The sequence below is a fragment of the Mytilus californianus genome, unplaced genomic scaffold (assembly GCF_021869535.1).
Source record: "Mytilus californianus isolate M0D057914Y unplaced genomic scaffold, xbMytCali1.0.p SCAF_3, whole genome shotgun sequence".
Lineage (NCBI taxonomy): Eukaryota > Metazoa > Mollusca > Bivalvia > Mytilida > Mytilidae > Mytilus > Mytilus californianus.
In genome coordinates, this window is record NW_026262679.1 from 31,854,204 (window position 1) to 31,875,014 (window position 20,811).

The 20,811-nt window shown below is 32.8% G+C and overlaps 2 protein-coding genes across 2 annotated transcripts in view; one reads left to right on the forward strand and one right to left on the reverse strand.

The window, feature by feature from the left end:
- Positions 1-8,565: 8,565 nt before the first annotated feature.
- Positions 8,566-20,490, reverse strand: LOC127734386 (fatty acyl-CoA hydrolase precursor, medium chain-like). The gene is made up of 3 exons (XM_052244224.1): positions 20,441-20,490; positions 10,767-12,333; positions 8,566-9,461 (listed from the first exon to the last, which is right to left on the reverse strand). Exons 2-3 carry the CDS (start codon positions 12,317-12,319, stop codon positions 9,281-9,283), a joined length of 1,734 nt encoding a protein of 577 aa, XP_052100184.1. The 5' UTR covers positions 12,320-12,333; positions 20,441-20,490; the 3' UTR covers positions 8,566-9,280.
- Positions 16,526-20,811, forward strand: part of LOC127734396 (uncharacterized) — a 56,053-nt gene continuing 51,767 nt past the window's right edge. Inside the window, exon 1 of the mRNA XM_052244236.1 lies at positions 16,526-16,623. The gene's annotated coding sequence lies outside the window, so the exon portion shown is untranslated. The remainder of the gene's footprint in view (positions 16,624-20,811) is intronic.

Sequence of the window (20,811 nt, forward strand, 5' to 3'; positions counted from 1 at the left end):
TTTTTAAAGGTATGAAGGATAGGGTAAGATATTTTGCCATGCAATAACCAATCTACGATCTTAATGTTGCAAAGGTTCATAAACGAGCAGAAAGCGTGACACTTCACAATACATCGGAATCAATTTCCCCATCTGTTTCGGCCGCTGCATATTCATTATACATTTCCCAGAGCAAAACCAATTCCATTCTCTAGTATGTGGTTTACTGCTTGAAGGGAAAATTCCAGGAATGGCCATATTTTTATACCCAAGTGAACACTTGGATATCATTCGTAATGTAAACAGGTCGGGAGTCTGTTAATCAGTGTTTGTCGTTGATCGCTGTCGATCATTTTTGATTTTTTGCTTATTGTTATGTACATAAAGGAGGACGTTAGTTTACGCGATTGAATTGTTTACATTTTGTCAAATAGGGGCCTTTCATGGCTTACTATACGATATGGGTTTTGCTCATTGTTGAAGGCCACACAGTGACCTAAAATAGTAACTTACCTCGACGTCATTTTGTCTCTGATAGATAGTTGTCTCATTGGCTATCATACCACATCTCATTGTTTCTATATTGCAAAACAGTCACATGGTGATTTTTTTACGACTTGAAGGTCGTTAATGTCACAAAGGAACACAAAAGATCATAAGACTGTCCCTTGTGGTACTCCTTTAGAAGTCTACTGTTATTTCTGATTACAACTTTTCTGCTGGTATTATAATCGTGTGATTCCGGTGTTTTGGATGCAAAATATGTATAAAATCTTTGAAGTAATTAAGCTAAATCAATGAAACAAATATATTGTACATGTTATTTAAAAGTATCAATTAAATAAATAAATTGATTAAAAATTTAATTGATGAATAAAAGTTACTTACCAACATACGCAAGTGCCAAAATACATATGATGCTCTTCAAAATATAGTATTTAACATCCATTTTCGAATGTGTATTCGAGAGAGAGAAAAAAAACGTTATTCAGTACATGGATGAATAACGGAAAAAACAGAATGTCCTTAAATGATAGTATAATTCCATCTTTATCTTTTACCACGCATAATGATGTCTTTGAACTGATGACGAAGAGTCATATAGTGTGTTTACTTTAAACTTCATAAATATTAATTGCTTTGAAATTTAATCAAACTATTGATATTATTCATTAGTTATACGTTTTGTGTTCCAGGTGACATCGCATTACTAATAGAGTTCTTTATTTTGTCTCCTGGAAAATAATTCGAATACCTCAAGGATTTATTCCAAACCAGTGATGTGCAAATGTAATATCAAATATAATATATAAAATCATCAATGATGATTCGACACAGTAGGATCAAAATAAATCGAGTCAAGATATTCATGGGTCGTTTAAGCTACTCTTTTCAGTTGTCAAAAATACAAATTATATAAATAAATAAAGGTCAAAATTCGATTACTCAATTCAAATAGGAATATAAATTGATACATGAACAAACTATTCTCTTATTGTTGTGGCCAATTATCTATTTCTTGCATGAACAGATATTTCTCGGAGTGTGATACGAAAATTGCGTTAATTTGATAGGCTTATCCAGCATCATGATAAGAGATTACGACATTTTCATTGACTATTCATAAGGTCATTGATGACTCTCAAAGGTTAAGACGATGCACATTTTGTTCATGGCAACGAACATATGTGATTACCTGAAAATCTTCTTTTTTGTCAAATTTTATTAATTCTGAAGTAACAAAACGTTTTAAAATGTCTGATGTTAAAGTTTGACACCGGAACAGGACATACCAGTATGTGCAAAAGACTACATCAACGATTCGCCGTAATTCTTAATTTAACAGAATGCGAGTGTTGGCCATATTAAGAGAAATGGGTTTAACAGCTCGTGAAAATTGGATATCAAAGGCTCGTTTATTATCATATTAAAATTAGATAACTCGAGTTGATATCAAGCGATATCCAATTCTAACTCGTTATGAAACGTAATAATAGCAGGGGCGTAACTACCCGGAGGCACGACAGCACGTGCATCCACGTCATTTCCACAAAAAAAAAAACAGAGAGAGAGAGAGAGAAAGTTAACAATATAGGAATTGGTATTTCTATGTATGCATTTTAAAAACTACACAAAGAATTAAAGCAAGAGAAATACACATGCAGCGGAATTTCTATTCTTGTAAGACATGTATGTGTACAATAAATACAGACAGCTAGTGTATAAACTTAGAGGAACTTTTTATATTATGGGCATTGTTTAGAAAATACCACCTACATACATGTAATTGCCGGTACCACCACCATAACGTATACTCGCCTTGAGTGCAAAAAAACATCATCCCTTAAGGGTTAACAAAAAAACTTGAAAATTATTATTTTCGGCTTCGCCACAAAGCACACATCTTACTAGAACGAAGACTCTTCAACTCGTTTCTGGGAATAATTACTGTTACCTTGTGAACTAGTTCAAAATTGACTAAGTATGTAGGTCTTGACAACACGCGAATGGTTCATTTTACATCATGTCAGCGTATTTTCGTACTGGTGTGCATGTAATATTTGCTACCGGACGTTAATAACCATTCAATCAATCAATAGGATCTATATACTAGTAGATAAGAAGTTGGAACTGCTGTTATTTTAAAAAAAAGTACACATTTTCCAGTACATGTATAACCCGGAAGATTTGGACAAATGTGAATTAGAAATAAATCAAATTGAGACAATATATTTTAAGTGCTATAGTGACAATTTGTTAATCCGTTTATCTAACCTTTTACATTTCTTTGTGTTCAATTAATTCTATTGTTAAATATATTTTTTCGTAATGGAAACCACGTTGACGATAAAAAGTTAATCCGTTGGACACTAATCCTTTTCTATAGATACTGTTTTTTATATATACATTTGTATGTTATTATGTCGTCAGTTTAGGTCTTAGGTCTGGTACTGTCCGGACCTTGCTTATAAAGTTTAAAGTATTGGTATTCCGTCTTTGAATTACTATAGCCGAAAAAAACCCGGTTATACATGTATTACGTTTTTATTTATTTTACCAAAAAACATCTTGTATATAGGTTCGATAATTCGAAGTCGTTTCTATATTGGCCGGCTATACGAATGGTTGATTGTAAAAGCATTTAAATAGATTGTTAATTCTAGCTCGTTTTACTGGACCATTTGTTCATTCAATTTTATTATGAATTTTCTGTCCAAGTCGGACACTTAACTGCTGATTCTTGTTCGAAAGATACACAAAACTTTAAATACACGTATTTTCACTGTTTTAATTTAGATATTGCCATACAACTGGTCGAATGCATATGTATTTGTTAATAAGCTGAATAATTAACAAACGCAGATCATGAAAAAGATCGTGATCAAAGTACCATTACCTCTGAAAAGGTTCATTAATTTCAAAGTCGAGAATTCCTAACTGCGTAAAATTAGAAATTCCTATCTCTCTCTTGTAGAGTTTAACCACACAATTTTTAAACATCTTAATACATATGTTAAGCAAACTATTGGAGAATGTGTCCACCAAGTATTTGGTATCCAATGATATTTATGCTAACAGAAACTCCACATATTGTTTTTGTGTATTTAGTTGTGTTGTAGTATTGTGTTTATGTTTATTGTTTGTTTTTATACACCTACTTTGCTCAATACAATTACTAGCATATGGAACAATTCTCTGTGATTTTAAAAGATCTCGCGACGTACAAAAAACGCAAACAAAAATGTTTAAGTCTTCATTCGACTCGAAGTTAAACAAATAGTTGACTTACAAAACACAACAAAAATGTCCAAGTTTTATAACGGTTGTGATTGTTTTGAAACGCTAAATATGCGGAGCTGACTTTGACCTTGACCTACTGGGGGCCTTAAGCGCCCCCATACCCCTCGCCCTTTAGTTTGTGGTTCCACTTCATTAGAAGGTAGCTACGCCCCTATCGGGGCGGATGAGTGGCGGGCGGGGCGGCAGCGGGCGGGCACCCCATAATTATAAGACTCTTATAATAGTTCATGTTAATATATTTGTTTTCAGTTTTGACGTTAAATGAAGTATTTACAATGGGTATAAAACTTTTGATGCCTTATAAAGTATGTAAAATTAAGGCGTTTCTAGAAATATAGTTTATAACCAATTCATTGATAGAAGAAAAGATTTTTGACCCGACTTACTCCAGTCTACAAAAGTTAAATGATCAAGCCATGCACCACATATGCGCTAATTTGTATTACATTTGCGGGAAATAAAAGAATGTTACATTTACGCGAGAAATTTCTTTACGTTTGCGTAGATTTAAACATAGTAATTTACAGGTAAATATGACAGTTACAAACTGTTTCCTTCCTGCCAAGGATTCGTCAGGTGGCTTTATATTTCAGTAGTCCCAGACATAAAGGTGGTAGAATGTTCATCAGTTCTAAGTTGCGCCTTATACGACTTCTTCCCTTTATTTCTGAGCGATATTTCTAGTTCTGGTTCTATCATAAACGTACTTATGGTCCAAATGACACCAGCAAACTAAATGGATATTTGCCAAGCAAAGTATATAATATGACTTTTATAAAGTTGCTTACATCCACTTTATTTGAACTTTGGTGGATAGTTGTCTCATTGGCAATGTTACTTCATCTCCTTATTTATATATTAGTTCTGGATATACAGGTAGATATATATAATAGGTTAAAATCGTGAAAATATAATTTTTTTTTCACGCGAAAGTAATGTCCGTTCATCCAAGAATCCGCGCACATGTAATACGCCCTACAACACGGAAAGAAGGAAACAAGGTCATGTCGCATGAAGAACTAAATAACGATTTTAAGTTTTTTTTTAATTATGATTAAATTTTAAAAATTTATTTAAAAGAGAGGCGAAATATACCAAACTGACATTTAAACTCATAAGTCGAAAATAAACGATTAGAATACTGTGGTTTCATTTTTTTCCCCATTAATTTCTGGAAGTATAGTATTTCAATTAATTTCTATATACATTAAATTATCTTAATAGTCACCTTACAGTTATTTCTCCAGTCATGACATATTTTAACAAAAAATTAGGTCACTGACATACATTTTTTTATTATTAAATTCTGTATTGAATTTTATAGAGATATCATAAATCATAAATACAAGTTTGGAATCCTCAGTTTTTTATTCTTCAATATTTATTATACCCTTTTTGACAAGTTCATATCTTCATCCGTCAAACGGTTCATCCGTAGAACGGTACATAAGTTCAAAGATTGTTTTTTATTTACAGGTATATATTAACTTAAAAATGTATTACTTATTTCATTTCTAATTTAACTTTGAAGTTCCTAACAATATTATTTAAATAGACAGTTGATACCCTTTTAAATTCCGTCTTGCCATTCTAGATGGATTGCGAACATAATTTTTAAGATCTATTGTCACATATTATCCACTTTTTGATAACAATTGTATGTATTTAGTCTGTTTGGTTTTCAAGTGTAATGCCCTTACTGTCAGGTGCATACATTTTTTTTTTTTTTTTTTTTTTATTTTGCAATAATTATTGATTTGTCCTCTGAGAAATCGGGCCGAATTGTGACTGATCGCTTCGGAGCTTTTTCTGACTGCGGTGTAGACCTAAATACATGTATTATTCCATTAGGTCATTTTTTAGTAACAACAGACAAAAGAACTATGTCAATTGGGCCTGCTTTGATACGATAACTGCCCTTGAATTTTTACTAGATAACATTTTTGTTCGCTATGGAGATTTCGTATATCGTCAAGTTATCGGAATTCCAATGGAGACTAACTGTGCACCACTTATTGCGGACCTGCTTCTGTATTGTTATGAGTTACAATTTATGACTAAAATCAGCAAAGACCCATCGGAACAACATCTGATACAAAAATTTAATAACACTTTTAGATATTTGCATGAAATATTGGCTCTCAATAATGACGACTTCATTATCTACACTAAAGAGATTTATCCTGCTGAACTGACTTTAAATAAAGTTAATACTAACAATGAACACTGCCCTATCCTGGATCTTGATATCTATATCTTTTATGGGAAGCTTAATACCAAAATTTATGATTTTTAGATGGTGATGTTCCTTTGTCACCATCTTATGATGTTTATATATCTCAATTTGTTCGATTCACTTGCGTATGAAACAACGTATTTGATTTTAACGAAAGAAACCTCTGTATTACTGAAAAATTATTACACCAGGGCTCTGAATATCACAAACTAGTCAAAACATTTACTAAATTTTATCATCGTTATAAGGACATCATTCGTAAATATAAAACAACATGCAGACATCTAATACGTTCAGGTATTTCACATCCAATCTTTTATTGTAATATTCGATACAAAGCACAAAAATGTCGACATTCACCTCAAAAGCTAACCAAACCTTTAAACAGACTTATACAGAAAAGATATAGTTACGATACTATTGTCAGGTCATTAAAGATGGCATATTTTGGTATTTATATTGATTCACTCAGGGTCTTTGCATCGGAAATAAACACATTTATTCTAAAACCAGTTGTTGGCATGATACGGGTTATGTTCTTCTCATATATTTTATGATGGTATGATACTAAACCCCTAACGGGAGGGATTGTGCTTGATTGAAGACATAATCTTTCAATCAGTTTAATAGTAGTCCTTTGTTAATTTATGTATCATTGTCATTTTGCTTAGTTTCTTCTTTTACCTATTCTGACATCGGACTCGGACTTCTTTTAAACTGAGTTTTACTGTGCGTATTGCTATGTGTTTGTTTATTCTACGTTGTCTAGAGGTATAGGGGGAGGGTTGAGATCTCACAAAACATGTTTAACCCCGCCGCATTTTTGCGGCTGTCCCAAGTCAGGAGCCTCTTGCCTTTGTTAGTCTTGTATGTTTTTTTAATTTTAGTTCATTTATATGTTTTGGAGTTTAGTGTGATGTCTACTTTCATTGAACTAGTACACATTTTTGTTTAGGGGCCAGTTGAAGCCCGCCTCCGGGTGCGAGATTTTCTCGCTGTGTTGAAGACCCATTGGTGCCTTCGGCTGTTTTCTACTCTTTGGTCGGGTTGTTGTCTTTTTGACACATTCCCCATTTCCATTCTCAATTTTATTATTGGACATATTGTAGTCGTTTACGTTAAGACCCCTCTTAAAATGCAATAATTCAAGCTTGTAACATTTAATTTACCAATCAGAATATGGAAAAAAGCAAGCCATACAAAAAAAGCGAACAGAAAACATGCTAATTTGGCCGCAAAAAAGAAAGCTTTTATAGCGACAGCATGCCTTAAGGAATTAGATTATTTAAATTCCAAAACGTGTTAGATTTTCTTAAAGCTTTTGCCATTACCAACAGACCATTGATACCTCAAGCAATTTATTTTTGTTTGATTTTACCAGGATATTGAACAAATGTTTAACCCCGCCACATTCTATATGTGTCTGTCCTAAGTCAGGAACCTGTAACTTGGTGGTTGTAGTTAGTTGCTCGTTATCATAATTGTTTTTCGTTGTTTTGTAGTGTTATCTTGTGTTGTTCTGTTGCACCACTGTCCCAAGTTAAGAGGAGGTTTGGGCGCCTGCAAACATGTTTATTGTTTTGTACATAAATCAAGCCGTTAATTTTCACGTTTAAATTGTTTTTCATTTGTCATTTCGGGGTCTTTTAAAGCTTGCTGTGCGGTATCATTTGTGCTTATTGTTGAAGGCCATAAAATGGCGAATAGTTGCTCACTTCTACGTCATTAGGTTTCTGGTGGAGAGTTGCCTCATTTTTCAAAACAGAATTAACGATAGCGTACCTTAAATTACGTAATGAATCGAGTAATTTTATGGAATCCAGGACCGTTAGTATTTAAACCAAACTTATTGACAGCCTTGTCAAGAGTTTTTCTCTTCAATAAACATATACCGATTTCATTAAACACGACCTTCAAATCATTAAAAAATTTAATATAATTAACCAAGGCGCATGGAAAAACTATACTCTGGGACTGTCAATCCATTAGCAGCGAAACCAACACAGTGGCATAAACAGATTACTGCTGGCGATGGCCATCGCGCACTAAACATTTTTAATAGCCAACCTCTGATACACTCTAGAAAAGTTAAGGAAGCCTTTAAGTTATAAATAAAACGTTCAAAGCAAAAGGATTCGTCAACCACACAGAATAGTCAAATAGTACATGCTTGTTAATTTATGTCCTTTTTGGTCATGAATGTCATCACATATTCAAGTATTTCTACATCACATTCATAGTGTAGTGTTCACTAAGATAAGCATATTCATGATGGTCACCAAATAATTTGTCGATCGATCTCATAACTTTGTTGCTGCTATTTAGTCAAAGAGTAAACCTCTATGAACGCCTCAGTGATCTCGTAATACCGTGCTCGACTTTAGAGAACTGCCGGGTCAAACCAAAGACTCCTTATTATATGAAAGGAGATAAGTAAATGCCGGACTGCAGCAGATGGTATGTAACCATTTCTCAAGAATGTCAACTAAGCATCAGGAAAACTGAAATCATTGAGATGTCTAGGTTTTCAACATCAACTTAAAATAAAAGTTGTTTCACAATGTAATTAATTCAAAGTGTGTACAGTACATATAAAAGTTCTAATAACAAATTGATACATGCATTTATAATTCAGTATTTATTAAAGAAAATGTGGGATAAAAGTTAATGAGACAGCAACCCAACGAAACATAAAATCACAAAATATATAATCAGACATCGGTCTTAAACTCTTAAAAAATTATTTATAGACAAGTGCACGTTTATGCATTATTTCATAGCTTCTATGCTTTAAACCGACCCGAGTCGAGACAAATCTGAATACTAGTAATTATAACAGAAGGTATGAAAAAAGCCGTCAACAGATATAAAAAAAATCCCCTATGAACGAGATGTCTTACTTCGGTCAGACATACGGACATGTGACGGAGTTAAAATAATGTTTCAGTGTTCAATCTAACCTGTTTCAATCTTATTCAATGGAATACAAAATGTGAACATATAAGAACGTTTAATAAAATTCAATACCGTGCAATTTGTGCATTAAGTCTATTTTCATGCTCTGAATAAAGCTGACCATGTATTAAAAAAGCTTGGATATTAAAGGACTTTGATGGCACATTTAGACATTAACTACTAAATCTAATTATGAAAGAATAAGTAACTGTTCACTCAAATACATGAAAAGTTGTTGAACATGGATCTCTTATAAAATAATAATGAAAACAAATGTACTTTTAAATAAAGAAAAATGACGAACATCGTCTATAACTCGTCGCGTTCATGTTTTTCGTATGCTAACGGAGGAAATATTTCGTTCAAAAATTTAAACATGTCCGGCTTCAATGACTTCTTCATTGTGGTAGGTACATCGAGATCAATATAGCTTCTGTCCTGAAGGTCAAATTCTTTCCACTGAACTGACTCTTCACCAGCGTCTGGGCGTCTGAAAAAAGTATGTATAAAAATGATTAACATTTGTTTTTCTATAATATAATGTAGTCGCCTGGGTTTTTTTCTATTAAAAAAATGCACCATGGAATTGATATTGTTTGACTGTTTTAATAAATTTTGTTTTAAAAAAATTCAAAGGACATGAGAGTGACGTGCGTATCCTTTCTATAGTTTATCTGATATTGCGATTTTGTTAGATCTCGTATTGCAAAAAGCTTTAGTCATGTGAGTTGTCTGCCTTCCCTTTATTGTGTCCCTATTTGTATGTTGTAAATCGCATTCTAACATCTTATTCCTCTTGTTTTTTTGCATTTTTTTATGTTTTTACTTTATATTTGACTGATTCAGAATTTAAAGCTCACCATGACACTGTGTAATACAAATTATGCGGAAGATTCATTGACTTCCTTTTACTCGTTTGTATGGTGTGTAAATGTAAGATTTTGTATATTAGTAATCAATTTCAATCAAATGAATTTATTTTTTTTAATTTCAATATTGTCTCAATATTTTCTTTTTACATTCTCAATTTAGTGTCGCATTCCAATTTCAATTTACATGAATTGTTAGTTGAAACAAACTAGTAATGGAAAATAAAGGACATGGTGTATTAATTCATATCACAAAATCTATAGACGCACTTGAAAAATAAGAAACAAAACAAAACAGTGCTATAATAGCTGTTCATTTATAAAAAAAAGGTCACAGTGAGACCTTCAACATGGAGCAAAAACGCTCACCTCACTGCTAGATCAAGAAGGCCCCTGGCATCCGTTTGAGTGGAATTCTTCATAGATGTGGAGCACGCTTCATATGTGCATTGAAGAACACATTGTAAGGTTTCTTAATTGTTTTCTTAAAATTGTAAACATTTTTTTTTTATATTTATATGAAAACACCATTATATATTATAATAGTTCTTTTGTTACCTCGTGAGTTTAACTGTCTGTGTCAAAAGATGGTTAAACAGTAAACAAAACTTGAAAACACTTCAACTTGTTTTAGCTACAGTCTATGACTGCGTTGGTTATCTCCGTTTTTTTATGATTCTTCGACCTCTTAGTCCACAATAAAATAAAATCATACCCTCAGTAGTTGTTTTTTTTTCCTTATTTTTCCACAGATATTTCAAATGGAGAAACATGTCTATTGTTGAAGGTAGTATGTTGACCGCCATATGTCATCATGTTTAGTTGTGTTGTTCTGTTACTGTCATATTGACAAATATCCATTATATCCTTTAAATGTATTTATAGCTGTTTACCCTTCGTTTTGTTAATTTCGAATTCTTACTTACCCAGTTTTTGCAAAGGAAGTCCAATATTGAACAATATTCTGAGAGAGAGTCTTCTCTCCGTCTGTTAACCCAACATCTAAATGTTTGAAGTGTCGACTAATATCAAACATATACTTTAGCTCTTCGGCATGACCAGCACCACGGAACCATTTTGGTGGAGGACCGCCTATATGCATTGGTTTACTACTTTCTCTAGAAAATTGATATTGGTATGTTGTACCAGTCCCAGCTGCATGGTTTTCCAACATTTTAAGGGTTGGAAAGACGAAACTCAAATCAGCGTAGCAGTGTGTAACTTTTAAGCTCTGGGCATCTTCTGAATGGTCAGTAGTATAAAACTGACATAAAGATTCTTTGAGCTGCTCCTTGTCCGTGTTAAAATTCCTATCAACATAAGAATTCAACATTCCTTGGCAGACAAATTTAGCTGGGATTCCTTCACTCACATTAAACTCGTATCGTTCTTGTAACCCAGGATGAGTTATCATAGGCACCAAATTTCCTTCATTTGATGTAGTTCCAGCCATAAAGTCTAGAGAACGGAAAAATTGTGATACTTCCGATGAACTGTCTTCTAATAGAAAGAGAGGATTTTCCTTAAATAGTTCTCCATCGACAGCTGGTTGATACTCACTGTTAAACTTTGCTACTTCGTTTGACATCGATGCAAAAAAGTTCGTTTCATTAAGAAGCTTTTCAACAGACGTATCCCGAAGACAGTCGGTGAATTTGTACATATCATCAACTGGACAACTAACTTTCTCAGACAAATCTTTGAAAGCATCTCGAATCATTTGCTTACTCAGGACACCTGCTCTTGTAACAACTCCACTTTGTGCTATGACCCTGTGGAAAAGGCCTTTGTTCGATGGAATTAATGACTGGAAGGATACGCTCCAACCTCCAGCTGATTCACCAAAAATTGTAACCGAGTCTGGATTTCCGCCAAAAGATTCAATATTGTCATGAACCCATTCTAATGCAAGTTTTTGGTCCCATATCCCGTAATTACCCATTGCGGCCGGATGATCTAAGGCGAGAAATCCAAATATTCCAAGTCTATAATTAATTGTGACAAGAATTACGTCGCCTTGCATGGAAAGCAAACTTCCATCATATGCATCTCCGTTTCCATTCATAAGTCCACCACCGTGTATCCAAAACATGACAGATAAATTTTTTCCTGGCTTCAATTTTCTAGGAACAAATATATTTAAAAAAAGACAATCTTCTGCCATTTTTTGTGGTTTCAACTCCGCCATTACCTCTGGAACATACTGGGGACATGATGCACCAAATGCAGAAGCATCTAAGATATTTTTCCACGGGTCAACAGGTTCAGGTTTAGTGAATCTTTTTGCACCTGTAGTAGGTTTTGCATATGGAATTCCACGAAATTCGTATAAGTTTTCTCCTGTTTGCTCGTATTTCCACACTGTGCCTTTGATTGGTCCTAATTTTGTATCAACTACAATGTTATCTTTTTCGTCTGTTGTCGATCCAATCGTGAACAAACCAATAACCAAGAGCGTTTTCAATGTTCTTTCAGCCATCTTAAAAACCTTGCCTGTAAAATAAATTAAAATGTGTATATCTGACCATCTAACAAATTACTACTTGTGCAACATTTACATAAGAATATTAGAATATTAAGTTTCTCCTTTTCTTCCTTCTTCCTCTCAACTTTTTTCTCTTTCCTCTTTTCCTCTTTTATCTTGATAACTCCCGTTTCTTCAACTAATCCCTTCTTGTTAATCTTATTTTTTTCTTTCTTCCTCCTCCTCTTCCCTTTTTCTAGCCTTTCTTCCCTTTTACTTCATTTTCAACCACCATTTTCCTTTATAAAATTAAGTCAATTATGCGGTACGTACATCGAGAAAAAATGTAGATTACCATTCAGATGAAGAAATAAAAAGATATAAGGAAGAAAAGAACAAACTTATAAAAACAATTCAAAGTAATGCTGCTCTTGCTCTGGTACTCCTACCTGGTCGTTTGACTTCACGTCAAGTTCAGAGATATTTAAGACTGTGCATATTCTATCAAAAGTATTGCTTTTATACATGTAAGAACTGGTGATTTTTTAACCTTTGCAAAAAAAGAGTTACCGTAAGAGGAAACCCAGCTAGTTACGATTTCACAATAAGAAATGCTATATGTTATACTGTATTCACAAATTACGAGTTGTCAAATATTATCAACGTTTGTATAGGTTTTGGTTTTTCAAATATTTTGGCCTCGAGCTTTACTGAAGAGACATTATTGTCGATATGTGCATCTGGTGCAGTAAAATTGGTACCGTTAATGTTATTATAACTAATTATGAATAAGTGTGGTTAATTTGCTTAGGTTGAGAGAAAACAGTATGTATAAATGAAATACATGTATCTAAATCGTCTCGTTAATTAAATATTTCTATGCGGAGTCAAATTTCATGAATATAAAATGTAATTTCAGTTTAAAAGGTGAATAGATTTGTAAAATATTTAATTAAGATGCGGTTATCTTAAATTATCGTTAAAATACCTTACAGGAACTAAAATAAAATGGAGTAGCGTTATTTTCGATTTTTTTTTTATTTCAAGAATTTTTTTTTTTTATTGTGCAGTGACAAATTTAGGGGGGAAAATTCGAGACTAATGGACTGTCATACCTATAAATAATATTTAAGCTCAAACAACACTTTCTTATTATCCTTTTGTCCGTGCGTAAAGTATTACTTTAGTGCAGTTCGTGGAACAATGTGTGGAAAGTGACAATATTAAAATCATATTATCCTTCAAATTCAACCAAGTCCTTGATGCACTTTTTTACATTTATTACGAATCCATTAAGATGACCGATCGTGAACTTGATAAACAATGATCATGGAGCACGTGAAAAATAAAAGACTTGATAGAGCGATCTTAATTTATATATTTTATATTGTCTATGCGTTTACATTTTGTTAATTGAACTTTGTTTAACAGTTGATAAATTATTTGGTGTATTAATTTTTCAGAAACAATCAACACTATCTACCTCGAGCTCCTAGGGCACGTTTGTTTACCTTTTCTTTCATCACGTTTTCTCTCCCACTTGCGCTCTTCGGTTGCCGAAATTCTAACGAGAGGTCTCAATGTCTGAAGACTTTGATAAGATAAAGGATTTTTTTTTTTTACACTCAAGTCCATGTATGCATGTTTTATGGTAAAACTAAGCCATTCAAGTATATAAAACATATTAAACTTCTTTTTTTTTAAATTGAAGAATCATATTACTTTAAACCCATCAAGCATATTATTCCATAAGTACACTTACACACTAAAAGGATATGTTTATTAATAGGAAACATTATTTTGTTCAATATATTCAAGTAATTGTCTAGAATACAGAGGGTAATAACATGTTTCTATATTATTATCTAATACTGCCAAATTTACTCCATACTTCTTTACTGTGAATCATCTGAAATATTTCATCAATTACTTAAATTTCATTTTTCAAGGGGATGATTAGTTTCAAATCCAAACATCAGCATATGATATATAATTCATATTTAGTATTAAAGCCATATAACACTTTCCCCTCTCCCCAAATAGCAAGTACTCCCCGAAACTGTGAATTTTCGGGCAGCAGCTATGTCATCTTGCAAGATATAAAAAAAAAATCTGCTGATTAATCACGAACAACGCGCTACTTACACACAAAATGTACAAGTATATGTAAGATCAACTGTGTATTTGAATATAGATTAAAAAGTAGGAAAATGGCCTTCTTAATACTGTTCCGTCAGAAAAACAGGGACTAATAATAAACTTTCTGTGATGAATTTGTAGTTTATATATGTAACAAAGCCAGGTTCATATTCTTAAAAGTTGAAAGTCAGGGATGTATAAATATTTCAAGATCTTTACGACCAAAAGGGACCTAAAAACAGCCAAAATCATTCGAGGTCAACTTAACCTGAGGGATTAAAACCTTTAATTTAGGTTCTTAATAACATTTGTTAATCTATTTATGGAAAAGTCATTAGCTTTTTCTCGATTTTGATATATTTAGGTCAACGGTAGAATGACGTTACATGAAAATGAATTGACTTTTAGTACTCGAATTCTCCAGATCAATTTATGAGCATTTCGTTACTGGGTAACTTTATTCTGAATATATGATCAACTTATAACATGTAAGGATATTCTTAAAGCAGAACTTTCATTTTCTCTCTAAATTATAAAAATCGATAGAAACTGGGAATTTTGAATTACATTAAATGACGTCATTTATTTTGATGTCATAAAAGGAGAAACTACTTACTAGTATGTCACATAGAAACTATCTTTTTATGCCCCACCTAGGGGCATTATGTTTTTCGGTTTGTGCGTCCGTTCGTTTGTTCGTCCGTTCGTTCGTCCGTTCGTCCGTCCGTCTGTCCCCCTTCAGGTTAAATTTTTCGGTCAAGGTAGTTTTTGCTGTTCGGTGTGAGCCAAGGCTCCGTGTTGAAGGCCGTACTTTGACCTATAATGGTTTACTTTTACAAATTGTGACTTGGATGGAGAGTTGTCTCATTGGCACTCATACCACATCTTCTTATATCTATTTGATGAAGTTGAAGTCCAATCAACTTGAAACTTGGTACACATGTTCCCTATGATATGATCTTTCTTATTTTAATGCCAAATTAGAGTTTTGACCCCAATTTCACAGTCCTCTGAACATAGAAAATGATAGTGCACGCTTCAGGTTAAAATTTTTGGTCAAGGTAGTTTTTGATGAAGTTGAAGTCCAATCAACTTGAAACTTAGTACACATGTTACCTATGATATGATCTTTCTAATTTTAATGCCAAATTAGAGTTTTTACCCCAATTGAATGAACATAGCAAATGATAGTGCGAGTGGGGCATCCGTGTACTATGGACACATTCTTGTTTTTTTATATTTCACACAATGTGTTTATCATTTCATTTTTTCTAATCCTTAATACGAAACAAATACAAACATTTTGAAGACTCGGATATCGACTTCCTCATACTAGTATTCAAACGTTCCGTGTCTTCTTTTTTTTTACTATATCACTGACAGAAACATAAACTTAAGAGATTCGTGTAAACAATGATGTATGATTTAGCATGGCGGATTATCAATTAAAATAACAAGTTGAAAATCACCCTTTCCTGAAGTTGCACTATTATTTGTACAATGCATGTTACATCTACGCCATATCTCTTGTAACTACTGTTGTTAATTTTCTCTGTGGTCACGTGGTTACTCGCTTCCAGTGCGAGAGGTTTTGGGTTCGATTCCCCTTCGAGTCAGACCAGTCTTAAAGATGAATATTTCCGGAGCATGGTAAATTAGAACTAAGAGCAAATACTGTTTGGCCAGGAGTCAGAATAACATATCGTATCTTTCTTGTAATAAGCAAGATAAAAAGTTCAAGTGTTGGTCGAGTTTATGTATATTAAATTGTATGTTTTAGTCGGTGATATTCCTGTATTTGCCACTGGACGTTTACATTAATATCAATTAGGCATTATTATTTCAGCTGTCTGTACAAATCAAATATACCCAAATACTTTCAAGCTGTACATAAAAAAAATAAATTGCAGGTAATGATTGAGAGTTTAAATGTACTTTATCACGTGCTAATATTTTCTTTACTGAGAGAAAAGTAAGACGACCATGAGATAATATTTAATATAATATTAAAAATAAATTTATATTTATCAGATTTTCGTTCTGCTTAAAAAATAAGGTGTAGATTTAAAAAATTAATTATCTTTTTATTGGAGTTGGGATTTACTTTTGAAAGTATTTAACAATGACCTTATTACCAGCTTAAAATGTCAGTTATTGACTGAGCTACTGGACACTGAAACGTAAGTTGTGTGAGTTAAATTTTGATATGTTGACCATACTATGATACACAATTTCTATTTACATTTTTTAGGTTGATAATATCTGAATTGAAAGTGAAAGTAATAGGTCTGCGACTTATTTCACAAAAAAATCTTACGTAAGAAGAAAGAATACTCGTAAGTCATGATCATTTCAGTATAAATTGATCGTAAGATTTTTTTGTGAAAACTTGATCGTAAGTTATACTGAAACGATCATGACTTAAGAGTATTTTTTCTCGTAAGTTTTTTTTGTGAAATTGATTGCAGTATTGTTGTAAAGAAATTTCGAATTTTGTATCTATGATCATCTATGATGAGTTTATTGTAACCACTAGGTCGATACCACTGCTGGTGGAGGTTTCCTCTCCGAGGGCATCACCAGCCTAGTAGTCAGCACTTCTGTGTTGACATGAATTATCATCGATATGGTTATAATTATAAATTAACTGTTTACAAAACTTTTTCGAAATACTAAGGATTTTCTGAGCTGTATATGAGAAAACTTTTCGGAATTTTTGGTCTTCAATGCTCTTCAACTTCATACTTTATTAGACCTGTTTAACTGTTTTGATTCGAGCGTCACTGATGAGTCTTTTGTCTAGACGAAATGCGCGTCTGGCGTACAAAATTTTAATCCTGGTATTTATGATGAGTTTATCCCCCCCCCCCCCCCCCCCACCCCGAAAAGAATGTGCCTTCAATTTAACCCCTAATAGACTATTAAATAGGCTTTCAACAGAAAGTATGGCTGTCAGACATAAACCAAATGTTTAATTTAAAAGTATAGTTGCTACCTTAAAAAACTTTTGAATTAAGTGCTCGATTTATATTCAAGTGACACTATTGAAATGAAAAATCTAATCTGACTTTTTTTCAATTCCAAAAATATCTTACCATTAGTTGAATATACCATATTTTATTAATACAATTTCAAGTGTGTATTATATAAAACTGGCATTTTATTAGTCAAATGAACGCATATTTACACTAAAAACAGTCTGAATAATTACAATGTAATGAAAAAAAAAGGAAAGAAACTGCAACGTTATAATCTAAGCATGACGAAATTACATGTTTTTTATGTAAAATTTAATTTAGATAATGTATTCATTCGGTGTCCAGCTAGCTTTCTGGCATTGTTTGTTTTACAAAATGATTAGAAATCCTTTTTCTGTGCTTCTTTTGTTACTTTTAACATGTAATGTATAAAATCTGGTTTATCCAGTAAATCTCAAAACAGTTGGTCTCGCATATTGTTTATTAAGATCAATTTTAAAGATAACTTACGAATAGAAATAAACAAAACTTATTTAAACATAAAAGCTGTCAATTTTATTCAGTGCTGAACATAATTGTTCTTGCCGGAAGAACAATCACGATACAGGAGCGATGCAACCCGTACGCAAAAACGCAGTTGCGTACACATCGAAAATTTGACAAAAATAAAAATATGGTAAATCTAGTAAGAATAAAACTAAAGTAATAAATTAAAAAGTATTATACAAACAGGTTAATAATCACTTTGTAGCTATATTCCGTTCCAGAAACTACTCTTTTCATTCACGGAACCAGCAACGTGATAATGTTGCTTATGTAAACAATATTAAAATGGCTGAGTCCTCTGGGTGTCAGAAAACAATTGTCATGTCATCTATAAGGGTGTGGATGGGGGTTTACAGAATAGTCTCATAGCATATACATGTAGCATATATTAAAGTTATGCTCTACAAAATACTAAGTATGATTTCCTTGTGATTAGTCTTTATATAGCATAATGCATGACATTTGCAGAAATTAGGTTATACATAGGATTACACTTAAATTTGCGGTTGACCAAAAACAAGGTCTCAAAATATAAAAAAAAACAATAGAGAAACACAGTAAAGCCAAATGATTTGTTATGCCCCACCTACGATAGTAGAGGGGCATTATGTTTTTCGGTCTGTGAGTCCGTTCGATCGTCCGTCCGTTCCTCCGTCTGTCCCGCTTCAGGTTAAAGTATTTGGTCAAGGTAATTTTTTATGAAGTTGAAGTCCAATCAACTTGAAACTTAGTAAACATGTTCCCTATGATATGATCTTTCTAATTTTAATGCAAAATTAGAGTTTTGATCCCAATTTCACAGTCCACTGAACATAGAAAATGATAGTGCGAGTGGGGCATCCGTGTACTATGGAAACATTCTTGTTTATTATGTAAATAAGTCTTTTCGACGACACACAAATGCAGCGCTAATGGTAACAACAGATATTAATTGCTGTCGTGTATGTCGCCACAAAGTCCTCATAATTTTGTGTTTTTTTTTTTAATTTTCCAATGGCGTTTTCAACCTCTACTCCAGTGTGTGTAATAAGTCTGTTTAATTTTCTACACTTTCTCTGCACATTCTGGGATTTATTATGTGTCAATACTGTATATATATTCGGACTTATTTTGTCGCACAGCATAAATATCTCAACCGGGAAAGGTATAGTTCTTGTCCAATATTTCTCATCATCATATATTGCTGAGCATCGTTTAGTTGTCAAGAGAAATCAACGTGACTTAACATCGCATATCCTGCCTTCGTTCGATATAACAACTTGGTGCGAATGCACTGATAAAGTATGTTTCCCGAATAATACTGTTCCTGTGGTTCTTTTATCGGCCAATAAATTTCAGTTGAAGTTTCGTCGATAGCCCCTACTGCAAACGGAAGTTTTTGCCACCCATTTGGAAAGTTGTTCCATTCACTCAAAGAAGGCCAATGAATAAGACAGCTCTATATTTCTTTGAAAATAGCAAAAGCCAATACATGTATGTATTTCATCATTTATAGTCGAACACTAACAGCGCTAAATATGACAGAAAGCATATGTTACATGTAAGACGGATACGATAGTAGTCATAAAATAAAAAGAAGTACTATGTTTTTCAAGTGAAATGACATGATGAATAAATAGGATCTTAAACACCCACCCGCTGTTTCCCCTCATTCTGTTTTCAAAAAAATGAAAAATGTATGTCTTAGCATAAATATTTAGCATTGTCAACGTGCTCCTTAGTTGATCGTTCCTTTCTTAACACTAAGTCTTTCTGAAATTAATTTCTAATTTCCCAACCTAGCCACTGCGATTCCGTAAATTTTCATCATGTTCAACCTTGATAACACCATGTACAATACTTATTGTGTACACAAAACATCATAGGGATCAGCCATTGTTTTGGAACGACGGTTTATGACGTTTATAATTTCACTTTGAGACGACCCAAGATTTATAAATGTTACCTGTAGGTGTAATTGTAAACCTAATCCATAGTTGTATGACACAGTATTGGCAAATGTATATTACTCTGTCATGAAACAGAGGTTCCTTCATGATATAAGTACCAAATGGATAAAAAAAGATTCTAGAATATTATTTTCACTAGAACAAATATCACAGTATTTCTTCCTTTAATACGGAATAAATTGTATAGAATATTAGTTCCAACAGGAACAGATATTACGGTATTGTTTATAATAAAGTTTTCAGTTGTGTAGAACTTCTGTTAGGCGGAAAAAAAATAATACACGTTTGACAACTTGTCTATTTACAACTAACAAATCATCCTGACAGTGTCACAAATGCATGTTCTTCCCATTCCCATTGGCAAGACATTTATTTCTAATTAGGGATTGGACATTCAGCATCCAACATTTAACATTCTGTTCATGGTAATATCAATGTAATGTGTACAGTACACACAATGCATAAAGATATATAGAAAAAGATGAGCGCAATACATTGAATATTGTTAATTTATTATCGCTTACCTTGCCGGTTATGAACGCTTAATAAAAGTGTACACACGTGGTATAATATGTATATTGTGCAAACAGTATAATATAAACGTACTTTTAAAGAAAACCCGTTAAAGGTCAAATAAAGGGACGATAGTGATATCATATGATAAATGAAGAAAAATCTACACGACATTACATCAGTTAAGAAAAGTCGAATGTTGCAAGATCTTCAGTAGTTTCATATGACAATAATGAAATGTGATCACTTGATTTGATCATTTATTAAAAAACTTAAATATTGATTTTATATAAATCGGATGTTTTAATCTTATTTCAACAAGCCTTGACAAAAAACAGAAAAATTTTAACGCCATTTCTGTCTTTTAGCTATTACTGTTTTG

Coding starts and splice junctions, on each gene's coding strand:
- LOC127734386 (XM_052244224.1), bottom strand. CDS start 12,319: ATGGCTGAAAGAACATTGAAAACGCTCTTGGTTATTGGTTTGTTCACG. Junction 9,462..10,766: donor ACTTCCTTTGCAAAAACTGG/GTAAGTAAGAAT, acceptor TACTTTTTTCAG/ACGCCCAGACGCTGGTGAAG.